Raw genomic sequence first — 27,611 nt, forward strand, 5'->3', positions numbered from 1 at the left:
CATGTTTGTTATCTGCTGTCTCCCCTTTGCATGTATTATGACCACATATTTATTTTTTCTAGTACTATGAGAGAGATTGTGGCAAGGAAGTTGTTGGGTTTTCCCCTCTATTAAAGATTGTCAGCAGCATTATCGTAAAGGTACTGGATACCATATTGCTTATAGCATTACCAGCACAAATACATATGATGATAAGCCTCAAGGCACAGGACTCAAAGGATGAGCGTGTTTTCTGAGACTCTCCTCTAACCTACTTGCTTTTGCTGCGAAAACAGGACAATCTCTGCCCGTGTTCACGTGGGATAGAGAAGTTGCATTACGCCAGCCTCCTCGGCCGTTTGCACAGAGACAAGGAACAGTACCAAGTGATTAATCAAGCAATGGCTGAGCTAGCAACCGTTCCCTACCTGCAGGACATCAGTCAGCAGGATACCGAACTGGTAAGTATTCATTTCTAATACTTGTTTTGGCCTTTAGAGGCAGTAAGCCAGGGAGGGAAGGGCTGGGGCAGAGCGCTGCATTGCATGACTCTGGAAGTCATTTTTTGAATGTGCAGACCCAAAGTAGTTTTAAAATCCTACTGCAGTGCCTTGTCAGAGGAGGTGCTAATCACCTGCAAAGATGACTTTTATAGAAACAGCATGACTCATCTGTAGGCATATTTTTAAAACCTCTTCTTTTCCCCCAAACCTCCCCAAATCAGTCTGGGAAAATGATTGCAATTATTCAGATTGTGCTACTTTGAGATATCTAACATCAGGAGCCACCTGCAGCAAAACAGGCCGAAGCTAGGTGAAGCTGAGGAGAGGGAGGAAAGGGGAGAAAATATTTTCTTTCCTGGCTCCATGTATGACTTGCTCCCTCTCTCTGAATAAACCTGTCTACCTGCTATGCTTTTGTTTTCCCTTTGTAAAACGAGGGCAGTGATGCTAGCAGGGCTGTTGCAAGACTAGTCTCATTAATAGCTTGATAGTATATCAATAAGCTGCAATCAGAAAGTACCATACGGTTATTCTTCAATGAGACTGTCAGGTTTCCTGAGGAGGGGAGAGAGAGAGCTCGCTTACATGGAAATTTTAAGCATTTCATTCTAGGGGGGGGAAAAAAACCCCAAAAACGCACACCACAAAAAAACAACAAGAGTCCGCCCACGCTCCCTGCATTTAAATGCAGTCCAATTTTGATGATCCAATTTCGGTTCACTACAAACTCTTGGTTTTCCCAAAGCCCATCCCTTGACATTTGTTTGCAGCCCTGCAAAGCTCCTAAGCTCTGTAGAATTAAAGCTTCACAGCAGCTTGCTTTAGGGAAGACGAGCAGCGGCCTGCAACTGCAGGAGGTGGTTGCCAGGCTTTGAAGTCTGGGCTCGAGATAAGGGGAAACGACATTGCAAAGAAACTGTGTTATTAGAAGACATTCTCCTTTTGATGCAAGTTTTCTAGATTAAACTTCAGCAGGCCCACATTTCAAGGCTGACTAAAGGGTCTTGAGTTATTGGTACATATTTCAGTGATATGTTTTTCTCCAGGGTACAATATTTTCAGTACATCACACGTTAGGCACAGGCTATTACGCTCTTGCCTGTATCCTGTCATGTAGTAATCATAAGCCTGACCTCCCTGAAAAGCTTTTTGGGGGAGGCTCTAGGCCACCCAAGACATAGGTCTTCAGTCTTTTAGGGTAGGACTGGGCAGAACAAGGGTCTGCGCTGGCAGATTTAAGTGACAGATTGTAAATCTTTCAACGAAACACATATGATTTGTTTACTGAGCCCAAGGTAAAAATGTTTTTTAAAAGAATAAAGGCAGAAAATCTCTAGCAGCTACCCCATCCAGAGCATTAAAATGTATTAATTCAGCATTCATTTATTTTTCTTTGTCCTGTCATCCTGCCATAAAATACCTCTTTAGTCTGTGTGTGCAAATGGAGGCTCAGATGCTTTGTAGCTAGAATATTTTAGTAAACTTCAGGCACCACAGTGTTAAGGCACAAGACTGCAAGCAAGAACTTGCAGAGTGACTTCACCAGGGAGTGACTAATGGGCTTTACCTTTCTTGGTGGCACCAGCCTGCATGGCACAGGCTCCTGTCATGCCAGCAGGGACCATTTCCCTACCACATCACAACTGCATCAAGCACAGAACATTGCTGCCCATCGTTGGGTCTGCACGCCCAAACCAGCCAGAGAGCGAGCAAAAGATCCTAGCTCGCTCAGCCTACCTGCCATCCGCCTCATTTCACTGGGGGCCAGGCAGGATGAAACACTCGTGTGACTGGGCTGTACTGGTGTGATTCAGCAGCTCTCAATGGGTGATACAGGGGCAGCCCCTCCACATCCATGGGGTAAGAACCACAGCATCCATGCTGACTCCGTGTGCTTCTCATGCTCAGCAACATTTCTATCTAAATTTTACCGTGAAGAAAACTGAACTGGCCAAATTCTAATCTCACTTGTACTAATAAAAATTTAAAGTAATTCCTCTGAGGTCATTCTGACTTTACATTGGTAAAACTGAGATAAGAGTTTATGACCAAGCAAGGCAGTGAAATTGTGAGTTAGAAAATGCTAAAGATGCCAAATGTTTATTATCACATACAGCATAAGTTGTATAAAGTTTCAAACACACTGAATTTATAACAGTGTAATTTGCACTGATACAGAAAGGATCCCAAAGGCATTTCAGTTATAAACTCTTCTGTGTAAATGTCTTCCTGTAACTAAATAAATAGAGTCCTAATCTATGGCACGGAGAGCTTCAACTGAGGCGTTTTTAGATCAGTATTTATTCATAGACCCTGGAAAAATAAAGATTTCAGTTAGCTTGAACAGTTGAATATAAGTGGAGAAAAACCCTGAAGAAAATTTTTCCAAGGTTTATGATTTCAGTGTCAACATATTTGTACATCACAAATCAAGATGAAAGCCTGTTAAAAAAGCAGAAATTATTTCAATTTAAAATCAAATGAGGATAAGATTTATTTTTTTTTAATTAATGTAGCATTTTTCCTTGGAGGGGATCTTCCAAAACAGATCAGCTTTGGGAGAATTGCTGTGGGTTGCCAACTGCCCACTCTTGCGGCACGCACATTTTGCCTGCCAATAGAGCTTATGTGATAAAAATTAAAACCAGAGCACACGCTGGGCACTTTTCATTAGCATGTATCAAACCTCAATTGGAGAGGTTTCTTGGTTTAATTTCTTGCCCAAAGCAGTGGAATCACCAACCAGGTTGGGCTGTCAGAGCATCCCCTTAGGGGTGACAGACCAACGTCCTCGTCCCTACCCCGGTGGGTGCTGTTCAATCAGTTCTTCAGAGACAATCACTCCAAGAAAAGCAATGGAGAAACCCTCCCCTTCCCCTGATCGATTCCTCCTCTGCCTGGTTTAACGCAGGAACTGTGCTTTGCCCATTCTGCCCTTAATACCCTTAATCTCTAGGCCATGTCTATTCTGGATTCATAGAAGGAGATTATCTGTCATAAAAGTATTGTGATGGAAAATTTCTGACAGGTTCTTGACTCTTTTCACATTAAAGTCAGAGGCAGAAATTTGCAGGTTTGTTTTTCATGAATACTGATGCATGACCAAAAAAAGATAAAAATAATAAAAGTTTTCATCAAATGTTTGAACCAATAAGATTCAACTTAACGGCTGCACAAGCACAGAGAAAGCAGGCTGGAACCAATCATAGCAAATTTATTTAGAGATTCAAAAGAGGTTTCCTGCATCCTTTACCCAGTGTTGGGACACAGACAAAGAATTTTAACTTCAAAAACCTGAATGCAAAGGTAAACCTGAGGAAATCCAGATCTGCTCCTTGAATCTCAGGGCAGCATTTTTATATCCTGCGCACATGAGCCTAAACACTGATGTTTCAAGTTTCATCACCTTATATGCTCACACCGGACTGCTGCCCTTCTAGGTACGGAGAGGGGAGATTATTAATGAATGCTTACGCTTACACTGCACTGTTACTTGTTATGAGTCACAAATTTGGAAAGAGGCACCAAAAACTATTGTTTGGGTTCACGTTAACCAAAAAAAAAAAAAACATTTTGGAATAGACCTAACAGAACACAGCAACATCACAGGTATTAAATACAAGTTTCTCCCAATTTGTTCCTAAACACTAATGCCAATGGCTGCTCACGGGAGGACACCCTGGATCCAACCTTCATCTCTCCCTTACTGAATTAAGAGCAACTGAAACATTTTTAAGTGTTTGGGAAGGGTGCAGGGCAAGGTGATGCTATGACTAACCTGGAAGGGTATTGGAGTGAGGCAGTACTACAACTAACCTGAATTTTATCCTTCCCTCTAACACTAAGGACTGATTAGCAAGTATTTTCCTGCAGCTTCTTTTTACAGTTTACACTAGAAATTGTCAGCCTTGTTTTTATGTTCTGTTATGCTGAATGATGGGGAGAAGGGAAGGTTTGCCAAAGAAAAAAGGATAGTAAAAGCAGGGAAATGAGCTAGATACTTCCAGCTACAGTAAAAGCATCTCAGCTTTAGTGTTGTCCTCTTGTGAGGTTTTACATGCTGCTTTAAATTATGATACATTAGCCTTGGGAGAAAATACTAAAAAGCATTCATGTACAACACAGAATAACCCAGACAGCTAAAGAATGAAATATGGAGCCTTTATTCTTTACAACCCAAGTCTTCCTTTACTAAGTATAAACATTTACTGCATTAAAACGTATGGGCTTAAATACAAATTTTCCAGAGGATTTTTACCCATTGTCAAGTATTTTATATCCACAATAATACAGTGTAATGGCTAAAGCAAAGATGAGGTGGCAGTGCTTATTGTGTGAAAGATGAGTAATAAAATCATCAGCGTACAAATGATTTTTTAATTAGGTTTTAATCTGTGTATTTAGAGAAGTTATTTCTGTGTGAATTCCACACTGATAATTTTTATCTTGGTGCCACAGCTGCGGTTGCTAATGGCAGATGCCATGGACACCCTTGAAGGAAGAAGCAGTGATAAAGGACGTGTGTGGAATAAAATTCAGAAGGTAAAAACCTGCAGCAAAGGGCAGGAGAGTATATTGTTCCTTGGGGAGTAAATGTCCACCTGAGACATACCTGCTTAAAAGGTAGAAAAGAAAGTAGGTGCCATTTGAAACCTGGCTGCATACTATGAACTCTGTTAGGGCTCAGGCACTAACCACAAACACAGGTTTCTTATTTCCTTTAGCCCCTATGGTTGAACTTTGTCCATGTTAATGGTCTCATGTGGTTATCTAATGCCAAACAAAAAAAAAACAACCACAAAACAACAACTGAACAGCTTATTTTTGGCTGATAATTATACTGATAATTATACTTCTCTTCCACCTTTGTCATATGGGGTACTGTGCTAATGGGGGGTGGGGTGGTTCAGGAATAAAATTCAGCCCAACAAATTAGGTCCACCAGCGGAGCTCAGATGAGGCTTCGGTGATGCGAGAGGTAAAAGACATGTTACTGCCTTTCTGGAGTCTCTGCACAGTAACCAGACAATGTAATTCTTAAAGGATTTGTGAAATGCGGGGTGTCTCGTGTTGGTACACAACATCTGTACAGCTGCACCTGACCCGATGTAATGAATAACAGGTCAAGCTAGGATGTAATTGTCTTATGTTTTTACAAAGTCTTTAAACCAGAGCAAATCACATCTCTGTTGGGAATTCAAGACCATTGACATGCAGCCACTTCTGAAAAAAAAGGATAGCAACACATCACCAGGAAAGGAAAACATTACTAATGGTTCAAAGCATTGGTTGTACCCTACACCTTCGGTCTCTGTCAGATCCGAGACAGATACACACATGTTCCAGGTTTTGGCAGGAGGCTGGAGGACAGAGGGGTTGAATTTCGGCACTGGCAGGACATGAAATTGTCCCTCTTTGGAATTTTGGGTTTATAGACAGATCTCAGGGAAGATACTGAAAACCCAAACCCTGGCTGCACCAAGTCGGTGTAACCAGGAGAAGCAAATAAGACAGATGTCTGAAAGAATTCACAGGGGTGGAGGGTCAAGGTATTTTCAAAGTCTGTATTTCCAGGCAATTCGAATTAAAATTTCAGAAGGCATCTCCTCTGAAAGAAAGTCTGAGTAGGTGTATTGCCTCAGTAAGCTGTCAGATCAGTGGCTTTTAATAAAGTTTTCCAGGTACAGAATGTTTTCAGAAAGTAACCAAAAGCTAAATGCCCAAAACTGTAGTCAGGCTGGGTTTCATCTCTTTCAAATGCTCGTGAGGCAAAGCAAAGGATAAATATTCATACCACTCTTACATTGCACCAGGATAGTCTCTAAATCTCTCACACCTGCCTACAGATCGTATGAGAATTTTTTGCAAGACATACATTACATATGATATGAATTATATGTATCTATACAGCTACATACATATTGCCTGCCATATATAATAAACACAGACTTAAATATCAAAGACATTTTCCAAAGCATTTCAAAAATCAGATTTTTTTAATAACCAGCCCAACTTCAGGTGTTTGAATAACCAGCCCGATTTGCACAACTTTGAACAACCACAGTTGAGAGAGTGTTGAGAAAGGGTCACACCTGAAAGTAAGACCAAGTACACAGGTACCTAAATATTTATTAAAGGCTCATTGAAAGTTTGTTAGTGGTAAAAAGATTCCCACATGTTTCAATAGAGAGTGGTTAATATTTCATTATAAATTCTGTAAATCAAAGTGTTTTCTTTCATTGTATTTATATGTGTATACGTATGTACCTCCTCTATATTTCCCCCTATACTTTTACTTTCAGTATAATCTCAATGAAAATAGAGCTAACATTTTAAAATGGGCCGGTATCCCATATTATGCCACATGAATCTGTGCATAATTCAATATTCAGGAATATAATTTAGTGAATCCATGAAAATCTGCTCTCTGCCATTTTAAAATTTGGTGATTCAAAATTTGTTTGCATTCAGAACATAGTTTTGCATTTCATCTTTGACAGCTTGGGTAACTATTTGATTTGAAGTATCCTTTTCCAAGTAGAACTCACTTTTTCATAATACAAAAGTATTTTTCTATATTCTATCAGAACAAAGAAATGAAAGGCATCATCAAATACTCTTTTTTTCTACTTTACCTTTTTCCAAATTTTCATTTCAGCATATTCAGCATGTGCTTAGGAAAAAATTTGCTTTAAGTAGAGGAGACAAGAAAACACACAGGGAGCTTGGGTTTTTTTCTTGGATTTTTTGTTGGTTTTTTTTTTTTTTTAAATCAGCTCTAATTAAGAACGTTACGCTAGGCTAAAGAACTCCAACACATTACTAGGAAGGAGGATTAAATATGATGATTAAAAATTGATGTGGTGTGGATTACCACATGTCACTCATGCTAGAACCATTTGGAAAAGTTCAGTATTTCTCAGTTCACTCATCACATGACACTGATTGTAGGAGCCTACAAAGAACCTTCACACAGATATAGTTACAAGGTAGTTATTTGTATTTTTGCTATTGAATTAATTTACATACATTGGAAAGTGGAAAAGAACATAAAGGAGTTTATACAATCAGCTATAAATGCAAAGCTCTGGAAAGCCGACAGCTACGCTACCACCAATGAAGTTTGGCTTTTGCAATAGAAACAGCTGTTGCACCTAATGAAAGCACTCAAAATTTTTCTCTAATGCAGCAGAATTATAGCAGTGCCTATTTTCCAAATGGTTAAAGGGTCTGTCAGAATTGCCGTTACAAACCACTGTTTTCAGAGTTTTATATTCTAGAGTCAGCCATAAAAATTCATTCAGGCTGAAATCTGACATAGAAGGGCACAAAGCCTGACACCCAAATACTTCTCCTTTTGTCACAATGGAGAGTTTATCAAATTAGTCTGAAATTAATCTGGACAATTTTGAATTTACAGGGCTGACAAAGTAGTAATATATGTGTACCTTCAAGTGTTTTGGGTGCTGCACTGCTCATCCCATTCACTGACAAATTTATGTTTTTAAATGAACTAATTTATTAAATGGGTTAATTATTTTTGGAAGCTTTAAATACAAAGATGTGAGAAATGACCTTGTAATTAGCCAGAGAAAAAGAGACCATCGCTGCACAGAAGACGCCTTTCTCAGTATTACCAAGCTAGGGACTCTCCAGCCACGTGGAGAGCTGGCCCAGGAGACCCTAGGTTACCTTGGGAGATTAAGAAACATCCTCCTACAAAGGCTTTACCCACATACTAGATATCCCTGAAGAATACCTCAGAGGCAGGAAAAATGGGTCAGGTCAGTCTCCCCAGATCCCTCTTCTCCAGGATTTTAGTTTTCCTTGTGGTCCCCTGGATAAGAGTCTGAGCTTTGTATTAGCAGTTTGGGGAAATAGACACCTGGGTCTAAGACCTTTCAAGCAATTAATGGAGGGACTGAGTCCCAGTCTACTTCAGGAACATGGGCATTCTGAAAAAAAAAAAAAAATTATCGCCTTCTTTCTTTTTATAGTTGTCACAAATTCCCAAACTGAACTTGCTGGTGGCCAGACTGCTGGGTTTACAGAGGATTCAAGGCACCATACTAGGGCTTTGGAATTTATTTTTAGTTACTGGCTGTGTCCAAATTGTGTTCTAGTTTGAGTTACAAAGGTACTTAAATATCACACTGTCGGCATTACACAAGAACGGCCTTCCCTAGAGCCACCCTTACCAATGGGAAGCCCTCTGAAAATAGTCAATAGGAAACACTATGGGAAAGAGCATCAAACCCTCTCTTTCAAAGAGGCTTAAGTCTTCACCAGTGAACAGGGGTAGAAATGTAATTTTGTTTACTGGATTTAAAAGTGTAAATTCTTTTCTTCATTCAAATTACATTTGAATTTATTATTTTAACAAGACTGATTTAGCCCAGTGGCTTAAGCAATAACCTCTGACGCCCATGGCTCCACAGCAATGAACGGGAAACTTCCAAGAGAGGTTGAGGAGAGCTAACTTGGTGGTAATGCAGCTCAGTCCCACAAAACTTGGTCCAGCCAGAGGGTCTTAAGCAACTGGGGACACTACCACAGCAGCCAGCTCCGGCCGTTACTGACTAGCTGCTTTGCTGACAGGGTTACATACAATGTAAGCGACACCTGATGTGAACCGGAATGCTGGGATTAGCAGTAACGCTTTGCCCTGAGTAACTCAGGGAACCAGGTCTCTGCATGGCCATTGCAGGACTTTCTAGCAGCTGTGGACAGGCAGAAGGGCTTAGAGTACCTCAGGTTCATAACACGGCAGGAAGGCTCCCGCTTTTCTCTATAGGGCCTTTGCTTCTCGGCGGTCTTGTAAGAGAAAATATAAAGAAATATAAAGGGATTAGCCTCACAATATTGTTACACTGAGAGGCATTTCATTCAACCAGTACTTTAGAGCCTATCAACCAGGAAACTTTTGATGTCCAAAGAGACGAGAGCCATAAGCGCAGGTGCCCGTATGGCTCTGCTTCCCCTATGAAGATAACGTAGTTCTACTTCTCCGTTTAGCCCCTAGGCTTTCGTAGCACTTTCACAGGATCCTCTTAACATCATATGAACAGCCAAAGGAGAGACAGAAGTTGGCAAATAAACATTCCTACACTTCCACATGTGAGACACTTCATAAAACCTTCACATCTGAGTTTACCTCAAGGGCATCACATACTTTGCAATTTAGATAAGTTATTATGCCCATCATTTGCTGAGCTCAGTGGAATGCCTGTTTCATAAATCTGAAAGCAGAACAAACATGGATGAGTGAATAAAAGAACAGATGTAACTTACATAAGGATAACTATACAACAAATGCTGCACTAATATATGTGAATATGAAATGAAGTGAAATTAGCCTAACATATTATATAATCTTTTAGCCAGGCACATAGATTTTGAGCAGTTGACCTCTGCTTACTGCATGTCTGCCTTCTGCAACAGCAGGGGAACACTATCTGATGAACTGTGCTCTTCCACTGACATTATCTCTTAATTGAAAATCAAGCCATGGAAAAGGGCCATAGGCTTGCTAGTCTTTCGGTCAGCCAGAGGAGCAAGGAGAGAGATTCATAGTACGTTGATGGAAAGTAGACGTGATGCTGAATAGCATTGTACTGGCCACTACGACAGTTATTTGATGTATATGACTTTGTAATGTCTTGTAAAGTCGTCCAAGCCCATGCCACAGCCACCGGGAACTGTGCTTGCTCTGAGAGCAGGCAGGCTTCAGAAGCTGTTGCGTTTTGGTGCATTTTCTTGACTTAAGCTTGACTGTTCCTGAATTAATAGGAGGAAACTGGTTCCTGGTTTGTTCTCTTTTGGGGCTGTGATACAGCCAGGTGTTTCATGAACGCATGGACCCATTGTGAAAAGGGAAAAAAAGGATGGGAAAAGCACATTTTCTGGAGCGGGAGTGCTAGTCTAATGTGTAACAAAGTCAGAAAGTGCAAATGCAAAAGGAAAATAACATTAGTGCTACTGATTCAAGTAGACTGAGAATGAAGGAAACTAATAACAGAGCAACCAGGTAGAAATGCAGAAATTTTTGTTGAGTTGACCAAAGATCAACTTTGTGCTAAGATTACAGAAAACACATTAAGATATCCTGGAAAGGATTAACTCAAAATCAGCAACAGCCTCGAGAGGAACAAGCAGCAGCTGTGGCAGAGGTTTCTAACCTGGCACCGAGTGGAGTTTTCAGACCAGGCAGAGGAAGTTAGGAGGGTGCCTGAGCAGAAAATGAGATCTGCCCCATTGAAGCTGAGGCAACACAGAAGAAATATAGGCAACCAGAGTCCCAGTAATAACTTCAGCCCCATTGCAGGGGCAATAAAAGTGTGGCAGCATTTGCAGAGCTCTGAGTAAGAGACAGGTGACAATGGGATTTCAGCCATTATCAACACTCCTGGTCCCTAAAATAAATTCCTGCCCTTGGGAGTCTCTGATTCTTTGCCTTGCATACAAGAGAAGAAAAGCTGCACCTGCAAGATGCCTACATGGCCCTCAGCTACACTGGAAGAAGCAATTGCATCCTGCCCATTTCCCACCCTGCAGACACCAGTATCTAATATAAAGCCGGGCTATTTAGTGACCACACACCAAACAGCTATACCTCCTGATCGCTGCTGGACCAGCACTGCACCATCAAAACAGAGGCCTTGACTACGAGGTTTGGGGTATACAAGGCTTTATTCAAGTCTGAAGAGATGTGGGAAGCTTCAGGTTTGCTGTTCCACATCCGAAGGAAAGTTTCTGTACATAAAAGCATGGGGTTTTCCAGCTGAATCAGCTGGTCTAATAACAGATATCATCTATACCCATAATGCTTAGGCCATCACAGCAACAGCAACTGCTAATGCTGTTGGGAAGGAGTGTTTTGTGATGAGCTTTGGTCTGTTCCACCAAGCTATAGGGTGTGATAAGTCACCGGCATAATTTTAAATAGCAGCAAATCCAGCAACTGAGCAGTAAATGTCCTAAACACTGGAATAATGTAGCTGGTTGTAGCTGCCTGGCAGTTAAATCACAGGCAGTGCTGGGCATTAACAATCCCCACGTAAGGATTTAGATAAACATTTCCCCAACCCTTGCTAATCATGCTGGCAGTTATAAACGAGCAGTCTGCTCACCTGCTGCCCTCTACCAGAGAAGGTCTCCAGCCCTATAAACGCTTGCTACCGGCATTGTTACTGCTGTGAAAAACAGTACGAGTCAACAAGACTGCTCATAGTAAATACCGCACTGGGCAGTGATCTCAGGAGAGCTTGTCAAGTACAAAAGGACCATCTGAGTTGTAAGGTAGTTAATAAGTGTAATTCATTACCAGCATCAACAATAATTTTATTCAGTTCCTCAGCAACAAACATTCTTTCCTCCATCTGCTTTTAGCACTGGAGCTTCACCAGTGCGTTGAGAACCTACTGGCAAACACTGGTTTCTGGTGTTTAACTGAACTCATTCCTTTGCGATGGAAACGTGCAGCAGAGCTGTCTGTCAGACTCCTTTCCTTAAAGAAAGGCAGCGCATACAAATGAGGCATGTGAAAATACAGGAACGGAGCATGAGGGACAACATATTTATCTTTGGCATCAGCATTTGAAGCTATGTACGTTTCTAGAAGCAGGTCCAAGGCAAGGGTTGTGCAGTCGGTTGGGTTACAGCGCCAAAACATGAGGAAATGACCCCCCTGCCCGCAGCAGCCCAGATCACGCGCTGCTCTGCAAACCCGCTCCCTTCCAAAGGCGACCGTAGCCGCTCCAACGTGCTTCGCTTCACACACAAACAGTGAAATCATGATATTATTTTTTCCAGATACTGAGCAACCTTTAAGGTCCTAACTGACCTTAATGGAAGGTACAGATTGGGATTTAACTTTTATCAACATATCAGTAGCTTTTCCTCCACACCCTGTACAGCCATCCCTACTTCCCATAGGCCCTTCAAGTACTGTTCCTCCGGTTATATTCACTCCAAAGAGTGCTTTAGCAAGTTGCTCTGGGAGACAAAGGAAAACGTTTAGAGGTACTTCATGTTTGAAGGCAGCTCATTTGCCTTCTATTACTAATAACTCCTAAGTAATAAAAATAGATTCTGTATGCCAGAAGAACATTTTTGCCATTATGTGTTATTTATAGCTCCTGCATATATTTTCAAAAGTACCTGTTTCTTATTTGAGAGTGACTCCCACAGTTTGTATTGGGATTTAGGAAGTTTGGATGTTTAGGTGTTATAGATAACGTGTACGGATGCATCCATGCAAGGCAAACTTTTACTGTTTTACAGTTTATGGAGCCAGCTTGCTGCTTATCCATCTAAATATTTTTGTAAACAGATTTATTTTCCTACAGGAGTTTGTCCTTGTGGGATCCTGGCTCTTTCTCATTTCATTCTAAACTCTTTAGCAGGTACAATAGCTGATATTTTGCCTTTGCATTCAAATTCATGCCGCTCTTTTAAAAGCTCCTCCATTTTTGGACAAGCCACGAAGCTTCCCTTGGACAGTCAGTAAGCCATCAAACATGGACATCTGTTCCTTGGAACAGCCCCCTTGCCACAAAGGTTGACAAGTTTCATGACATCTGTGGCGCATCAGGACTTGGACTAAACGACGCTGAATGATGGATAGTATCACAGTGTTCCCTCATCAGAGCTGGTACACATCACAGAACTAGGAAGCATATGTGGGAAACCTTATCCCTATGAGTGCATAGGAAGGGCAAAGTATATACTTGCCTTGTGGTATTTCGGGGCAAAAGCAGATGCGTCCAGGCAAGTTCAGAAGTGACTGACAGGGCACTACCAGAAATGCGGTAAGATTTTCAGAAAAGGAGACGCAAACTGCCTATAAAGCCCTGCTTTGAAGAGGTTGATCTAGGTGACCTCCAGAGGTCCCTTACACCAAAATCTTTCAATGATTGTAATTCAGCTGCAGCCAGCAAGAGCTGCTTACTTATCCCTCCACACCGCGAGCAAATCAATCAGGATGGCATCCAGAGAGCAGGGCTGAACGCTCACAGTGGCAAGCCTCTCCCCTTTATCCGTCACCGAACAACATGTACCAAAGGGCAGGATTAGAAATATTTTTATATGCTCCAAACAAGGCCTGTATTCTCCTTATCTTTGTGTGGATCTATACAATGTCATTTTCAGAAACTCCTGTAGGTCCGAATCAAATCCTAAGCCAAAGGGAAACCATATATTGCCTCGCCTGATTAGCCCCTCCACAGTTCATCGCAGCAGCTAATGCTGGTGCATTGCCTTTCCCAAAGAGCTCTGCGCTTTCACTGCGGACATGAACTTACCCCAGTGTCCCAAAGACATAAGCATTCACAGATTCTGCCCAAGCTTAGAGAATGATGTAAAACCATTTCAGTTAAGAACGAGCTAGTCGCCTCAGTATTTGCACAGACCACAGATCATTTTCTTCTCCCAGTAAACTCTGAACTGGAATTCAAAGCAGACTAATTCACTTACAGTCCATCCAGGTACTTCTGGTGCACTAATTGTTATGCTTTTCACCTTCTCACTCCATGTCAGTATAAAAATGCATTGATGTGTGGCACTGAGGAAAAGGCAGGCACAACCTTGCTCATTCAGCTGATTTTCCCCGAGAATAAAAGAACAGAAATACTTTTGAGATGTAGCCTGTCACTGCTGCAGCTCTGCGCTGGTGTCTCGGCAACACAGCAAAGGCTGTACTGCCGAGGCCAGCAGCTTCTTGGTCTGAGGGCACACATGCAGCTTTCGTCCTTCCCATTCATTCCTCTGGCTGAAAAAATAGTATCATTGCCTTCAAGTGGGCCAGATAAGCTGGCTTTTCTTGTCCTGCTTCACATTTTCATTCAGCCGCTAGAGATCTCTTTATCCTAACTTGATTTCCCCTCAGCATTAGGCATGCAGACCCAGCGTTAGCCCACTGCTTTAATTCCCCAGGTACCTTTGTGGATTCACGGGTATAAAACTAAAGGCAGACAGCTGAAACACCAACACTATATATCTGTACTCTTGCAGAAGCCCAGTTGTTTTCTCGGTGTTAATTCCCTTGCTTTTTCTTCTGCCCCTCCCCAAATCAACAATTTCCACCACTGATATCTTCCATAGCATATTATCAATGCAAGGATTTGAAGTAAAAAGGAGAATTTGGGGCAATGCGAAATAAATTCAGTATTAACATAAAGAGCACAAAATACTCTGCTGAGTACCTGGCTCATTTGCAGACTTCTGTCCCCAGATCCCCACGCTTCTCTGCTTAGCTTGATCCCAAAGCACCTACAGGTACCACGCAGATGTGCTGTGGACCAAGCATGTATTTTGTTAAAGGCACCTTTTGTTTCTATTTCTTCCTTCTCTCCAATTGATCTTCATTTCATTCATTCCCCTTTTTTCCTTCCAGCTGATAACAACAGCCAGACTAAAGACAGAGAGGAAAATCCAGTGAAAGAAATAGGGTCAGGAGCAGCCTGAAATCAGAAGCTAATGAGGAAGCAATGGAAGGAACTTCAATAGATGGGCAATCATGCACTGAGGAGCCTCTAGCTGGGCCAGGGCTGTACCCATTGATCCAAAGTAGAAATGCTGCCACTGTGCTACTGGGAGTAACGGGGGGGGGGGGTGGGGTGGGGGGGGGTGGAAATACACAGCATATGCCAAAAGTAAGACATCATAGCAGCAGAGGATTAAATGTAGGTTGAAGCCCAATTTGGTTTCAGAAGTTCTCAGGTCAGCAGGCATTTGAGAAAAAGACTGTAAAGACACTGTACAGCTGGGCAGGTGGGAGAAGTGGGGTTTCGTATCTTCAGGAGAGTATTTAAGAGACTTGGCTCCAAGGATGTCAAGCAGCAAGTTCAGCTATGGAGAGCCGAGCACGGCCCCCACGGGTGGGACACGCTGCTGCTGACCAGCTCCCAAGCAGAGGCTGCGGCACGCAGGGATGCTGTGCGGTGCAGGGGTCAGAGCTGGGGGAACAACCCAAGCACAGGCAGCACGGGGCACTGGCCCAGCAGTGCTGGGCTCTGGGCGGCTTTCGGGATCGTGCCCGAAATGAGCCCGACGTGAATCACTGGGGACACCCACCAGCAGCAAATGCTCTGCAGGAACCACGTCCCGCAGAGCTCTTCACTGCTTCAGCCTTAGAGTAGCTGCGAAGTTCAGCTACAGAACCCTGGGGGTCGGTCCCAGCGGCAGCCTGTGGCCGGCTATTGCTCTATCGGGAATAAGTCACAAGCCTTTTCGAAAATCCATTTCCCTACAACAGCTGTTGCTCTAAGGCTAATCACGCTTGGGCTGGCTACGAGCTATGTCCTTCTACCTACTCCCAACCACACAGATTCTTATTTAAAGAGTTAGAGGGTGGGGAGAGAAAAAAGAATATAGAAAAAAAAAGTAAAGCTATTGATTTTAAAAATCTGCATTTCCCAACGAGAGCCCCAAAGGTGGCTCACTGCAGTCAGACAGCAGAAGAGCAGGCACAAGAAGGTTCTAAATCAAGGCAAAAAGGCAGAACATAATGCTTCCAATTTACCTTCTTAAAATGAAATGTGCAAGCTAAAAAGCCATAAATAAGCACTACTGAACACCGCAGCCACCAAAAAGGGATTTTTAAGCCATTCCCCCCCCACGCCTCCTTTATCTTGTCAAGAGATTGTATTTTCATTGTGTTCGTATGGTAATTTAAATCATGCTAGGGCTTAAAGCATACAGTGTCATTGTGAGTCGGCAAGGGTTTGAATGCCATCACTGCTGTGCAAATAACATCATCAGCTCATCAGCTGTGTCAGTAACATTGTAATTATGTAAGCAACTATTATTTCAACCCCTGATATGCTGTATTAGAACTTATTTGGGGGGCTGGAGCTGACAGGTATTCTATAAATATGAAAAGCACACAACAGCAGCCAAGCCATGGTTTGAGGTAGGAACATCATCCGACAGGGGTCGTCTGGTGGCATCGCCAGCAGCGTGGGCACTGCTGGGTGGTCCTAAAGTAGCTGCTGTAAAACTTGTTTTTCTGGTGCCCCCTTAGCCCTCACCCCACACCCTACCCATCACCCGAGACCCAGTTCCCTTCCTATTACCACCCTTTGTGCTCACCCAAAGGCAAGCACTACCCCCAAAACAGAAAAGATAGCTTTTAACCATGGGAGAAGGTGTCGTAGACATTTTTGTTTGGTCTGTTGAAGAAGAGTCTTGGGGGTTTGCTGGTTGTTTTTAATATGGCTAAGGCCCCGAGCTGGAGCTTGGCACTAAGTGATGAGTCTTTCCGAGACTTCCCATGTGGTTTTGGCCAGATGAATGATTTCCTAAGCTTTTAATTCAGCTTCTTTAAAATGAGGCTAGCATAGTGATTCTTTTCCCTAATCCTCTGTATGTTTATACGGTGAGCACATCACAGCACAGCCAGCCCGTGAGGCTGTCTTCAGGGAGCCCCAACCACGCCACGCTCCTGTTGCAATGGATCTCTTGGAAACAGAGGAGTATAAGCCCATGAGCAAGTGTCCATCAAGGTTCACCAGCGCCGTTGAGAACTCTTCCATGGCATCATGCATGGTGCTATGCAAAGCTGATCCACTGAAAATGTCACTCCTGCAAGCATCGTGGGGAGGAGGCAGCAGAGGTCCTCTCCCAGATGCATCCTTGTGCCTTCGGCACCCCGGGGAGGCAGATATATGGTCCATAAACTTTTCTGCTCGCCTCATTTTCTATCTATGTCACACACGCGCACCCCTCCTCGACACCAACCATGGCCAGAGCACACGGCACGGCTTCACGTTCAGGGCTGAGGAGCACTTCAGTAACAGCTCAATATATGAATAAATACAATAGGAAGCCACGCTCAGATTAATTCACAGTCAGCTCTTCTGTGTTGTGCCTAAAGAAGCCACACTCCACTGAATGTGTGTCAGGATGATAGATTCAGACTTTTTTTTTTTTTTTAATTCAGCTTAAAATGCAATTGGAAGATTGATTCTTTAGATCCTCACATTATATAGGGTCTAGGTCTTGAGTATAACTCAGTGTGAAGGGAGATGGCTCTCATCTTCACCTTACAGAAAGGCTGCATATCGCAAAAGCTGACAAAGGGTATGAATAAAAGTAAGGTGTGGGGAGAGATAGCCATGAAATTATGAATGCCTGGTATTTACAGCATACCTGTACACAGTACAATTAATCTACATTTTTGGTTGTTTTGAAATCACCCCTGCAAGGAAGATGTGTCTATCTGAATGCATTCTTCAGTAAAATAATTACTTTTTTTTTTTTTGGGGGGGGGGGGGGGGGGGTGGAGGGGGAGGTGTGGAGTGACACTGATGTCACCCATTCTTTTAACTATATTCTCTAGTGTATTATATTCATAGGGAAACATATTTATTCAGAACTTCATTTTGATTTAATAGAAAAATGGTTCTCACCACAGCAATGTGGAATACTCATTTGTCTCCATGTGTTGATTTTTGGCATATAAATGCCAGAAGCGTCTGTTCTCTTTCTTTATCAAGAAAAACTTGCCCAAGATTAATTTCCTCATCATCCCTTCCTTTTAAAGTGGCTGTTTTTCAATGCCATTTAAAGACAGAGTTGTGATAAATTCCTGGTTTAGATGTACAGATTTCAATGAAAGTGTCTATTCCACAGCAGTAAAGTAATTGAAACCAAATAGAAAAGGACCCCCCCAAAAAAAAAAAATTAGGAAATCGGGTATCACTACTCCAGCCAATTGTACGAGAGGTGCCTTCACATATTTTTCTTTCTAATGACAATTACTTTTGAAATAAGCTAAGTGCACAAACTTTTAAAGTTTTTATAGAGGGGAAGGGACATGCTTCTAACACTTCTTTTTTATAACTGCAGATTGGACTAATTGAAGACTACTTATACCAATTAGAAGACAATTATTTAGAGAACAAAAGGCTGAAAAGAGCTAGAGCAGAAAAAATGAAGAGGACTCAATTTACACAGCACCCATACTGGGGATACTGGAGGATGAGGAAATGCAGAACTTTCCCTTACTGACCCTGAAAACATGGCCGCACAGCAAACAAGAAAATTAACACTGTAGGTATTTGATAGACAGGTCAGCAAAAGACACGTTTCCACTTCATGAGCCTCCCCCACACTATAGGGTTCCTTTACCAAGACACACCCATACTTCATTGGTGTTGACTAGCTTGACTAAATGTCTGTGAAAGGCTTATTTATAATCATCTTGTTTATCTAAATAGTAACACCCAGCCAAAAAAAATCACTTGTATTTTGTGCTCTGAGAATATTCTGCATCCAAACTCTACAAAATCCTGCTGGCTTGATTATCACCCAAGAGGCACCGAAAACAGGGATCCCTCCATCCTCAGCTAAGAAGAATTCAGCCTCACATCGCTTTCTTCCCAGGTTAACGCCTTACACTACAGATATTGATACAATCTATAGGTGAAAAGTGGCATCCTGCACCTTACGGCTGCAGCAACAAGTGCAAGACAAACGACACTACAAAAAGGAAAAAATAAAGAAAGGAGCTCAGCTGTTCAATGTGGTTAAGAATGGAAAGTCCTTCGTTCTTGTCTGTGCCCTAAGGGTGATTTTTCCACCCCCACCCCACCCCCCATTAGATGGTAACTGCTGTTTAAAAAAAAAAAAATATATATATATATATATATATGCACAAGCACTCCAGAGATGAAAATAACCACACCCACCTTCCCCAGTGTAAATCTCTTGGTTAAGGACCGGCCATACATCTGGCACTCCCATGGCAGCAGTCTGTCACGTAGGCACATCTTACATCACTTTGGTCTTCAAGGAAGCACATCCCAAATCCCCTAAGCCCTGTCATCAGTGAGCAAAGCCACGCACCTACTTTTCAACAGAGATCACCTTATCAGCTGGCGTTTGGCAGGTGCCCCTGGCTGACGTGCGTGGGCTGTTTTAAGGCTGGCATTGCTTTTCCTTGACTGTGTTTATTTTGTAAGAAAATAACCTCACCCTATAAAAACAGCATTCAGATCATTCCATTTTCTCCTTCAAGGGTGATTTTTAAATAAAAACATAGAAAGAAAGGAAAAATGCAACCCCCCAGTCCTAAGATTCAATTAAAAATCCAGGACCTCAAAAGGTATTTAGCTGCTAAAGTCCCGTTATCTATTTATCACAGAAAGGAGTCTAAACCCTACAGATTTTTAGGTGCTAGAAACCATCCTCCTAGGCTCTCATAAAAGAGTTTTGAAAACTCAGAAAGAACTAGCAAAAGCTTTGATGGTCCTTTGTTCATTGTTAACAGAATAAGTGTAAAGAAATATTTTTGAGAAAATCTGAGCTAGCCTGAGCTCCTTAAACATGTGGGACAGAGAAACAAAGAATTATTGCCCTTTGGAGATGGCATTATTTTGCTATGGAGTTGGTTTTGTCAGATGAAGTTTTATGACACGTAGTGGCAATCATCCATCTTTGATGAGCAGGCACACACTAAATCAGAAAGAGTGCTCCCCACGGATCATCAAGTCACAACACACAGTTTGGTAAATCATGAGGCTCTTAAACAAATACTCTTAACTTGATGCAAGCTGGCTTACAATTCTGCAATATTTAACGCAAAAATCAGTTCTTTTTGCCCAAAATGATGAGAAAGAATAAAGCGCACTGAAAACAGGTGATTGTTGGAAGCAAAAAAGCAACATTGCTGATGAAAAACAGTTGCCTGCGCGACATGAGTGAGTTGATCCAAGCGCACTGAGAAAGATGTACCAGCCTCGTCACGGAGCTTCGCGAGAGACCTGGACCCGAGACAAGATGTGACATTTCACTTTTCAGATATCAAGTAGGGCGGAAAACCTGTCTTACGCCGCAGATCAATACGTCACTTAGAGAGAGAGAGAGAGAGAGGCCACAGCCCAAATCAATTTGTAAGGTGTCGGAAACATCTCAGCCAAGCCCAGGCTGCAGCGCCCTTTAGCCTCCAGAACACCACAGCCTAAAGCACTTGTTGGGAGGTGAAGTCAGCTGCGAAACAACCCAAAGCAAACATGAAAGGAGCCTCTGCCATGGGGAGGGGCATTGCCATTTTCTACAAATACCCACTGCAATGCACAGATTCCCAAATCTGCACTGTATTTTATTCAGGACTCAGAGTCAGCCTTTACTCCATGAATATACCACGTTTTGGCTGGACAATGGGGAAGAAGTGGGGGGCTGGGGCGGGTGTGTGTGAATTTCTGATGCTTGCTGCATGCAATATGGTTTCTAAAGCATGAGATTCACTAGGATCACCCGCAAAAATTAAACCACATAATAATGTTTAACTTGCCTTTTGAAGAAATGGCAGAAAGTGTTACAATGATCCTCTGGCTTCTTAGCTGGCAGTTTCTATAGGGTGATGACATATACCGTGGCTCCTCCCATCCAGGAAATATTACCACAAGCTGGCCTTCATTCCTGATCCTGGTCTTCGTTAAAGGCCCATTAAAACCAGCCTGGCCCGTGGCTGCTGGGGCTATCGCGGTCCCGTACACAAGGGCACACCTCACACCACTCCCCAGGAGTTCCACTTTCAGGTCGCTTTTCTTTCAAAGACTAGTTTCCAAATGAATGATGGCTGTTTGTTTCCCTCCATCACAGATTTTTTTTGTCACAAAAAGTGACTTATCAGTTGACAGCTAGGTTCTCTGGCCCCAGGCAACTGATGTCAGTCGAAACCACTCGAAGAAAAGCAAGGAACACTACACCAATTTAAAGAAAGGGGGGAGGGAGGTATAAATAACCTCTCCCCTCAGACTGCCTCATAATTTTTCTGCTGGCTATTTCAATCCTTGCTTCCTTGCAAATGCCAGAACTTCTGTACTAAGCCCTGGAAGGGACAACAAGCACAAGCAGTCAGCTCCTTCAGGTGCTGGGTGTATGTTTACCACTGGATTACAATGTAGTTACAACTCAGAGAAGGCAGACCAGACAGCGGCTGGTCTCAAAAAAACGTTTTTCACTTTTGCTGTTTGTGGAGTCTCTTCCATCAGAAGGGTACAGTAAAAACACAAGGTTGTGATTCAAAGTGATGGAGAATGGGTCTAGAGCTGAAATATTAAATAACGCATTGCCAGAGGCAGAAGACAAGATGCGCTTGTGACATCCAGTGGTAGGGACTACATGAGGGCACGTGGTAGCGGCACCCACTGCTAGGGACTGAGCAGTAGGCTGCTGTCGCTAACCTCCATCTGTGGTCAACGAGAGAGACAGTACTTAGAAAATAATTTGGAGCACCTCAGCCACACTCCTGCCCTCTGCAAGTATCTCCCTCTACCTCTGCTTTATGTTAAAGGACAAGAAAAGAGTGGTCACATCCAGTGTTCCTTCACATTTGACCACACAGGTGGCAAACACCAGGGGACAATCCACTCTGGGTGGCCTCCTAGGAGTTGGCATTAATACTTCTAAACAAACCACCGCTTAAAAAGTTGAGTCTTATATTAAGTAATCTAGAAACTAATCGTGAGCTTATTGACACCAACGACACAGGAGGGCTCTTAGGCACCACACAGTACTTCCAAAATAAAGTCCATGGATAAAATTAGAAGAAACTACATACACTGTATTATATTTACAACACAGCTGAGAAGTGGTACAAATGCAACGTGTTGCTTATTCAGCGGCTAGATGTGATCACACATCTCTAATCTCCAAAGCCAGAACAACAGCAGGCCACAGTTTTACATTTTTCCATTTGAACTACAATCATTGTCACAAAAGCCAATTTCACGTTGGGCTGTTTCCTGTTCTTGTTGCAATTCATCATGAGAAGACACAAGATCTAAGATACCTGGCGAGGCGCAGTCCCTGAATAATACAGCGCATTACTTTGACCTTTTCAGTTTGCTTTGTGGTGTGACTGGCCAACCGTCCTGTCCTCTCCTGTTAGCCACCCCATTAACCTGGGAGGAGAAGGTGGAACGGACAGACAATTAGCCAGCAGAATACTAAAAAGGTTAATGAAGGAGCGCAGAGCCCTGGCTTTCTTGAGCTTCAATGAGTATTAAGATTCTGCAATCTTTTTCCTCTTTCAAGGTCTCCAGTGAAAAAAAAAAAAAAAAAAAAAAAGAGAAATCGCACAAGATGAACTTTGTTCTCATTTCAGATTATAATCATGTAGTTCCTTTCAGATGTCACACTTGGATGATTCTAGTTTATGCGTGAATAAACTGAGAAGAATGTTTATTTTTACCCTTCTCAATATGGAGAATATTCAATTAGAGCGGTGAACTTTTTCTTTGAAGCTGGTCATTGTTGAGTAAGGGAAAATTGGAGAAAGTAGAGGCGAAACAGCCCCATACGGCAGCCGCCTTTAGAAAGGTCACACTTGCTGCACTGACTGCGTGGGCTGAGTCATCAGAGTCTTTTCCTCGTCAAAGGGAGGACGTGGTGGCTCCTCTGCATCCCGCGGGCTGTCAGCTGCCGCCAGCTCTATCTCGGTACTCACCAAGGCTGCTGCTGCGGATCTCACGTGTCCCAGGCACATGTAGAAAATGAGGCACAGTAGGTCTCCGAAGTGCCTGGCGACAGCAGCTGCCCCATTTCCCTGGGTTTCCATACATCTTTGTAAAGCCTTCCTATTTCTCGTTTAAAGTCATAAACAAGACAGAATTCTATAGGCAAGTACCAGAAGTTGTTTCCTGAAGCCTTGCAGTCAAAAGGCCTAGTTTCAAGACTTCACATGAGCTTCTTTTGCTCATAAAGATTTTCTAAACATTACTCTGGTGGTTCAGTTACGATGACATGGGACGACTTGTTTTTCAGGCACTGCCATATTCATGTCTTTGTACAGATTTGTTACTCCGAGTTGCTATTAATAGCAGTGATATGAAACACTTAACTTCAGACGGAAGGAGTGGGGGCAACGAGAAAGGGACCTTTCCGCTACCCGTGAGAATGCCGAATTTTACATTTGTTATGGGTATTGACCGCAGTAATGCAGAGTCCTTTTTATTATCTCACAGTAATAATATAATCTCTATTTTGCTTAAGGTGAACAGTGATATTCAGACAGGAAGAATTACTAACAAAGATAAAGCTTTAAATTATAAAAACGATTTCATGGTTTCTCTCTGTAATACATTTTAAGTCCAGAAGGGACCATTAAGATCACCTATATGCCAAGGATTCTTACACTGTGCTTTTTGATATATGGGATCTCAAGTAACATACCATTTCTTTTGACCCTTGATCTTGACCATTATCTCTGATGGATTTTCACAAACTACGTGTTGAAATATTCATACACTTCGGGGCATGCTCACAAACTGAAAGAGATTTGAGAGGCATAATTTCCCTTCAGAGGAAGTCATTCTTAGGAAAAAAGTTTTGCTGTGTTTTTGTAACAATTTCAGTGAAATCAGCACACACAAAAGTTTATCATGTTGCGATATTGTTGATTTGAAAGGATCTGTAGCAATTTTAACGAGCCCTTATTCCTGATTTAAAGTCCAGAACAGAAGTGCGTATTTCTGGGCATTTAGTGAGAAGAGGGCTAGCAGCTGTGCCGTGGCTGGCTGTCCGTAGCTCCACCCGCCGCCACTCAGGGCTGGAGGGATGCCATCACCGCGAGAAGAACTCCCAGCCTCAACAGTTCATCTCTACAGATCACTATCACAAATTAGAACATATCACGCATTAGTAGAGTAGTAACCCTGTCAAGAACTAGATTAAATTCTGAGTATGTTGAATAGAAAAGGCAAACGAAGAGAGAGAAAAAGAAAGCCAATCCGTTCCTGCATTTGTTCTCATGTCTGGGTGGCCCAGGGAGTACCTGTGGCAGGGGATGAATTGTCCCCTCTCGCAGGTTAAGGAATAAGAATCTGATTGTTCTTTGTGCTCACGAAATGAGGGCTGATCCGTAAGGGAATGAACGTGCTGAGCTGTTACGCTGCTGCCGCGGCTTAACCCCAGCCGGCAGCTCAGCCCCGCACAGCCGCTCGCTCGCTCCCCTCCAGTGGGATGGGCGACAGAATGGGAAGAGTAAAAGTGGGAAAACCGGTGGGTTGAGGTGAAGACAGTTTAACTGGTAAAGCAAAAGCCACGCACAGGAGCCGAGCGGAACCAGGCATTCAGTGCCCACTGCCCACCGCCGGCAGGTGTTCAGGGCCACCCCCAGGGGAGCTGGGCTCCATCACGCCCAGCGGTGACTTGGGAAGGCAAAGGCTGTAGCTCCAGATGTCCCCCCCTTCCTCCCCCAGCTTTGCGTGCTGAGCGTGACATCATACGGTGTGGGAGACCCCCGGGGGCAGCTGGGGGCAGCTGTGCCGGCCTCGTCCCCTCGCAGCTCCTGGTGCCCCCCAGCCGGCTGGCTGGTGGGGCAGGGCGAGGAGCTGAGAAAGCCTTGGCGCTGTGTAAGCGCTGCTCAGCAGGAACTGAAACATCCCTGGATTATCAGCGCTGTTTCCAGCACAAATCCAGAACGCAGCCCCGTACCAGCTGCTCTGAAGAAAATTAACTCCACCCCAGCCAACAGCAGCACAACCGCCTTGAACAGTTTCTCTCCAAAAGTCTCCTTTATAAGCAATACAGCAGAACTCTATTTTTGAAATATATTTCTCCACTACTGTTCTTGAAAAGTGCTGTAGGGACTTTTGTATTCCAGAGGGATGAGACCATCAGCTTTTATACATCAACAAACAAGCAGAGAGAAAGCTTTTTTGGGTAAGATACGGAGTGTCGCTTTTTGTGAGGGTAAAAGCTGGAGGTGCATAAAACCAAATTCTGCCATTTAATTAGTAATCAGCAATGATCTGTCAGTCAGAGTTACTGTAATTCATGAACTGTTAAGTCAAAGCAAAAATGGCAAGTAATTAGACTGTATCCATTAGAGCTTCACTAGCACTCACTCATACAGCTAGGGTTTCAATCCGAGGAAGAAATGGAAGTGTGAAACTCCTTAATATATTCAGCTTTTTAATTAGTAATCAGTGCTGATTTGTCAGCCATACCAACTCTAATGCACAAGCCATTGAAACACAGAAAGAAAGGCATATTTTCAAAATCATTTATGCTTATATTTACATTCCCTCCAGGCTGAAACATTGGAGAAATGACTGAAACATCACCTTTGCCATCACAAACATGTAGGAGCTTATGACCCAACCTAGCCAACGAATTACTGACAGTTTGGGTAAAGACAGAAGTTAAGGTAGTTAGTAGCTCCAAAGACCAACAAATAAACATCACCTTTTTAAACTGTACACAAAACAAAATCACCAAAAGCTCCGCTAGTACAATTTATATTGCAGTCAATCCCATTTTAAAGAATCCATTAATAAATCAACAGCATGCTTACCGGGCTGTCGTGCTTTCCTTCATCTCTGGATGGAAAAGGAGGTGGCAGAAGAGAAATGCACAAAGTCATCCTTTACCTGCTCTACGGCTCTCCTGGTAAGCTCAGCAGCAAAGCCGGGCTCTCCAGCATCAGGCCAAAAGCTGCTTCCTTCTTCCTCAGAGGAACTGAGGTGCTGGGGGGAGAGGGGGAACGAGGGAGATAGAGGTTATCCTCTTTTTACCCATATTAATATAATCAGAACTTTAATTGCTTAATTTCACCGTTATAAAGTACCCTCGCTAGGCCTCCCTGTATCGGGTAAAAATAAAAGGATGCTTCACGTCTTTGTAAGCACCTTTTTTTCACTACTTCATACATATATGCATTTATATATACAACTTGCTTCAACAAGAGGGTAGCTCCTGCTGTAGTCAGGCTCTGTACTTAAAGTCAGTGTCAGTGCATGGATCAGCTGATAAAGGCACCAAGACAGCTTAAACTAATTACAATTTGCAGGTAGGGTGGTAATTGCACTTCTAACTGCCTAAATTAGGCATACAAATGCATGGCTGCATTTGTATAGAGGCTGACAGAATACTCTGTGCCAGCTGAAATTTCAGCCCTAAATAGTGCTAATGTTCTTATCTAAAAATGACTTTTGTTTGCCTAACATCTGACAGTGTTACATCTATTTCACTAGATGTTTAATTAGTTTGTTTTCATGGTGTTCTCGTTTCCATTTTAGCTGTTGTTACTGATGGGAGAGAGCAGGTTTCTGGCTCTGCGCTTAAATCCGGTCCCAAGGCACAGAACGTGGCACCAGTTTGCCGTCACCCTTCCAGTGTCAGCTGCACCGAGCGCTCAGCCAACATGCTGAGCCCTCAGCAGCTTTTGTGGTTTTAAAGTACATTCGAGCTAGCCCCTGCTTTGCCTCTGATGGCTGGCTTTCAGAGGTTGTAAACATCCATCTCAGTGGAGTTTTCAGTTTCTATTTTTGAAAGAGCAACTATTTTTCTGCAAAATACAGGTCAAGCCGTCCCGTTGCATCGACAACGGATTCACGAGCAGGTGCTCTCAAGTAGCTATAATGTCTCCACCTTTTCTCTTTGAACAAAAACCCATAAAAGATTAATCATCTTGGTCCATAAATGCTTTAATAGCTTGCCACGAGCGTATGTTTATGAATTCTAGGTATAGGTTTGTGACTGGCCGGGCTGCTCAAACCCAGACTAAAGCTACACAAGGAAGTTCACGTGATTCAGGTGTCAAGAAAGGGAGAAGGGGACAGCTCCGACTTGTGTCCCACACGTCCTCCGGTCTCTTGGCCAACTACCAGCTTCTTTAATATCTCACTGGGGTGGTTTTTTCTAATTTTTTTAAGCAAGCAAACATATACATCACCCCACCTTAGTACGAGCTTTAGTCTATGCACTCCCTTCAAACCACCCCCCAACAGCTATACAGGCCCCTTAAACACTGCTCACAGTATAAACTGCTGAGCACTATCCTGCATTTCAGCTGGTAACAGATCGGCCAGTAACCCAATACCTCGTTTTCTCAAAATGTTGAAGGGCACACTTAAATATACAAACGGCACACCTACTCATAGGAATTTTCTTCCTGGAGCACTACTACCCAGCTTCCAGATGCACACGCTAGCAAGGGCAGCCAGCAAGCCTGCTGCTAGGAACTGCATTTGCCTTGGAAGTTCGGGGCAGAGCAGTGAGGCATCCCCACCGAACACCCACCCAACAGAAGACCCTTCCCTTTGACAGCTCTTCTTCAATTGTATAGGAGGCCCCGATTTAGAACAGTTAAGAGTAAGGATTCTTGTAGCAATGAGCATG

At 43.0% G+C, this 27,611-nt stretch overlaps 1 protein-coding gene across 1 annotated transcript in view; it reads left to right on the top strand.

The window, feature by feature from the left end:
* The window catches only part of SPATA16 (spermatogenesis associated 16), an 85,422-nt gene extending 62,749 nt beyond the window's left edge, over positions 1 to 22,673 (top strand). The window contains exons 9-11 of the mRNA XM_037407295.1: positions 276 to 440; positions 4,941 to 5,024; positions 18,330 to 22,673. Coding sequence (XP_037263192.1) covers positions 276 to 440; positions 4,941 to 5,024; positions 18,330 to 18,491 — 411 coding nt within the window. The 3' untranslated portion in view covers positions 18,492 to 22,673. The remainder of the gene's footprint in view (positions 1 to 275; positions 441 to 4,940; positions 5,025 to 18,329) is intronic.
* The last annotated feature ends 4,938 nt before the right edge of the window (positions 22,674 to 27,611 follow it).

Source organism: Falco rusticolus, chromosome 13 (genome assembly GCF_015220075.1).
Source record: "Falco rusticolus isolate bFalRus1 chromosome 13, bFalRus1.pri, whole genome shotgun sequence".
Taxonomy (NCBI): Eukaryota; Metazoa; Chordata; class Aves; order Falconiformes; family Falconidae; genus Falco; species Falco rusticolus.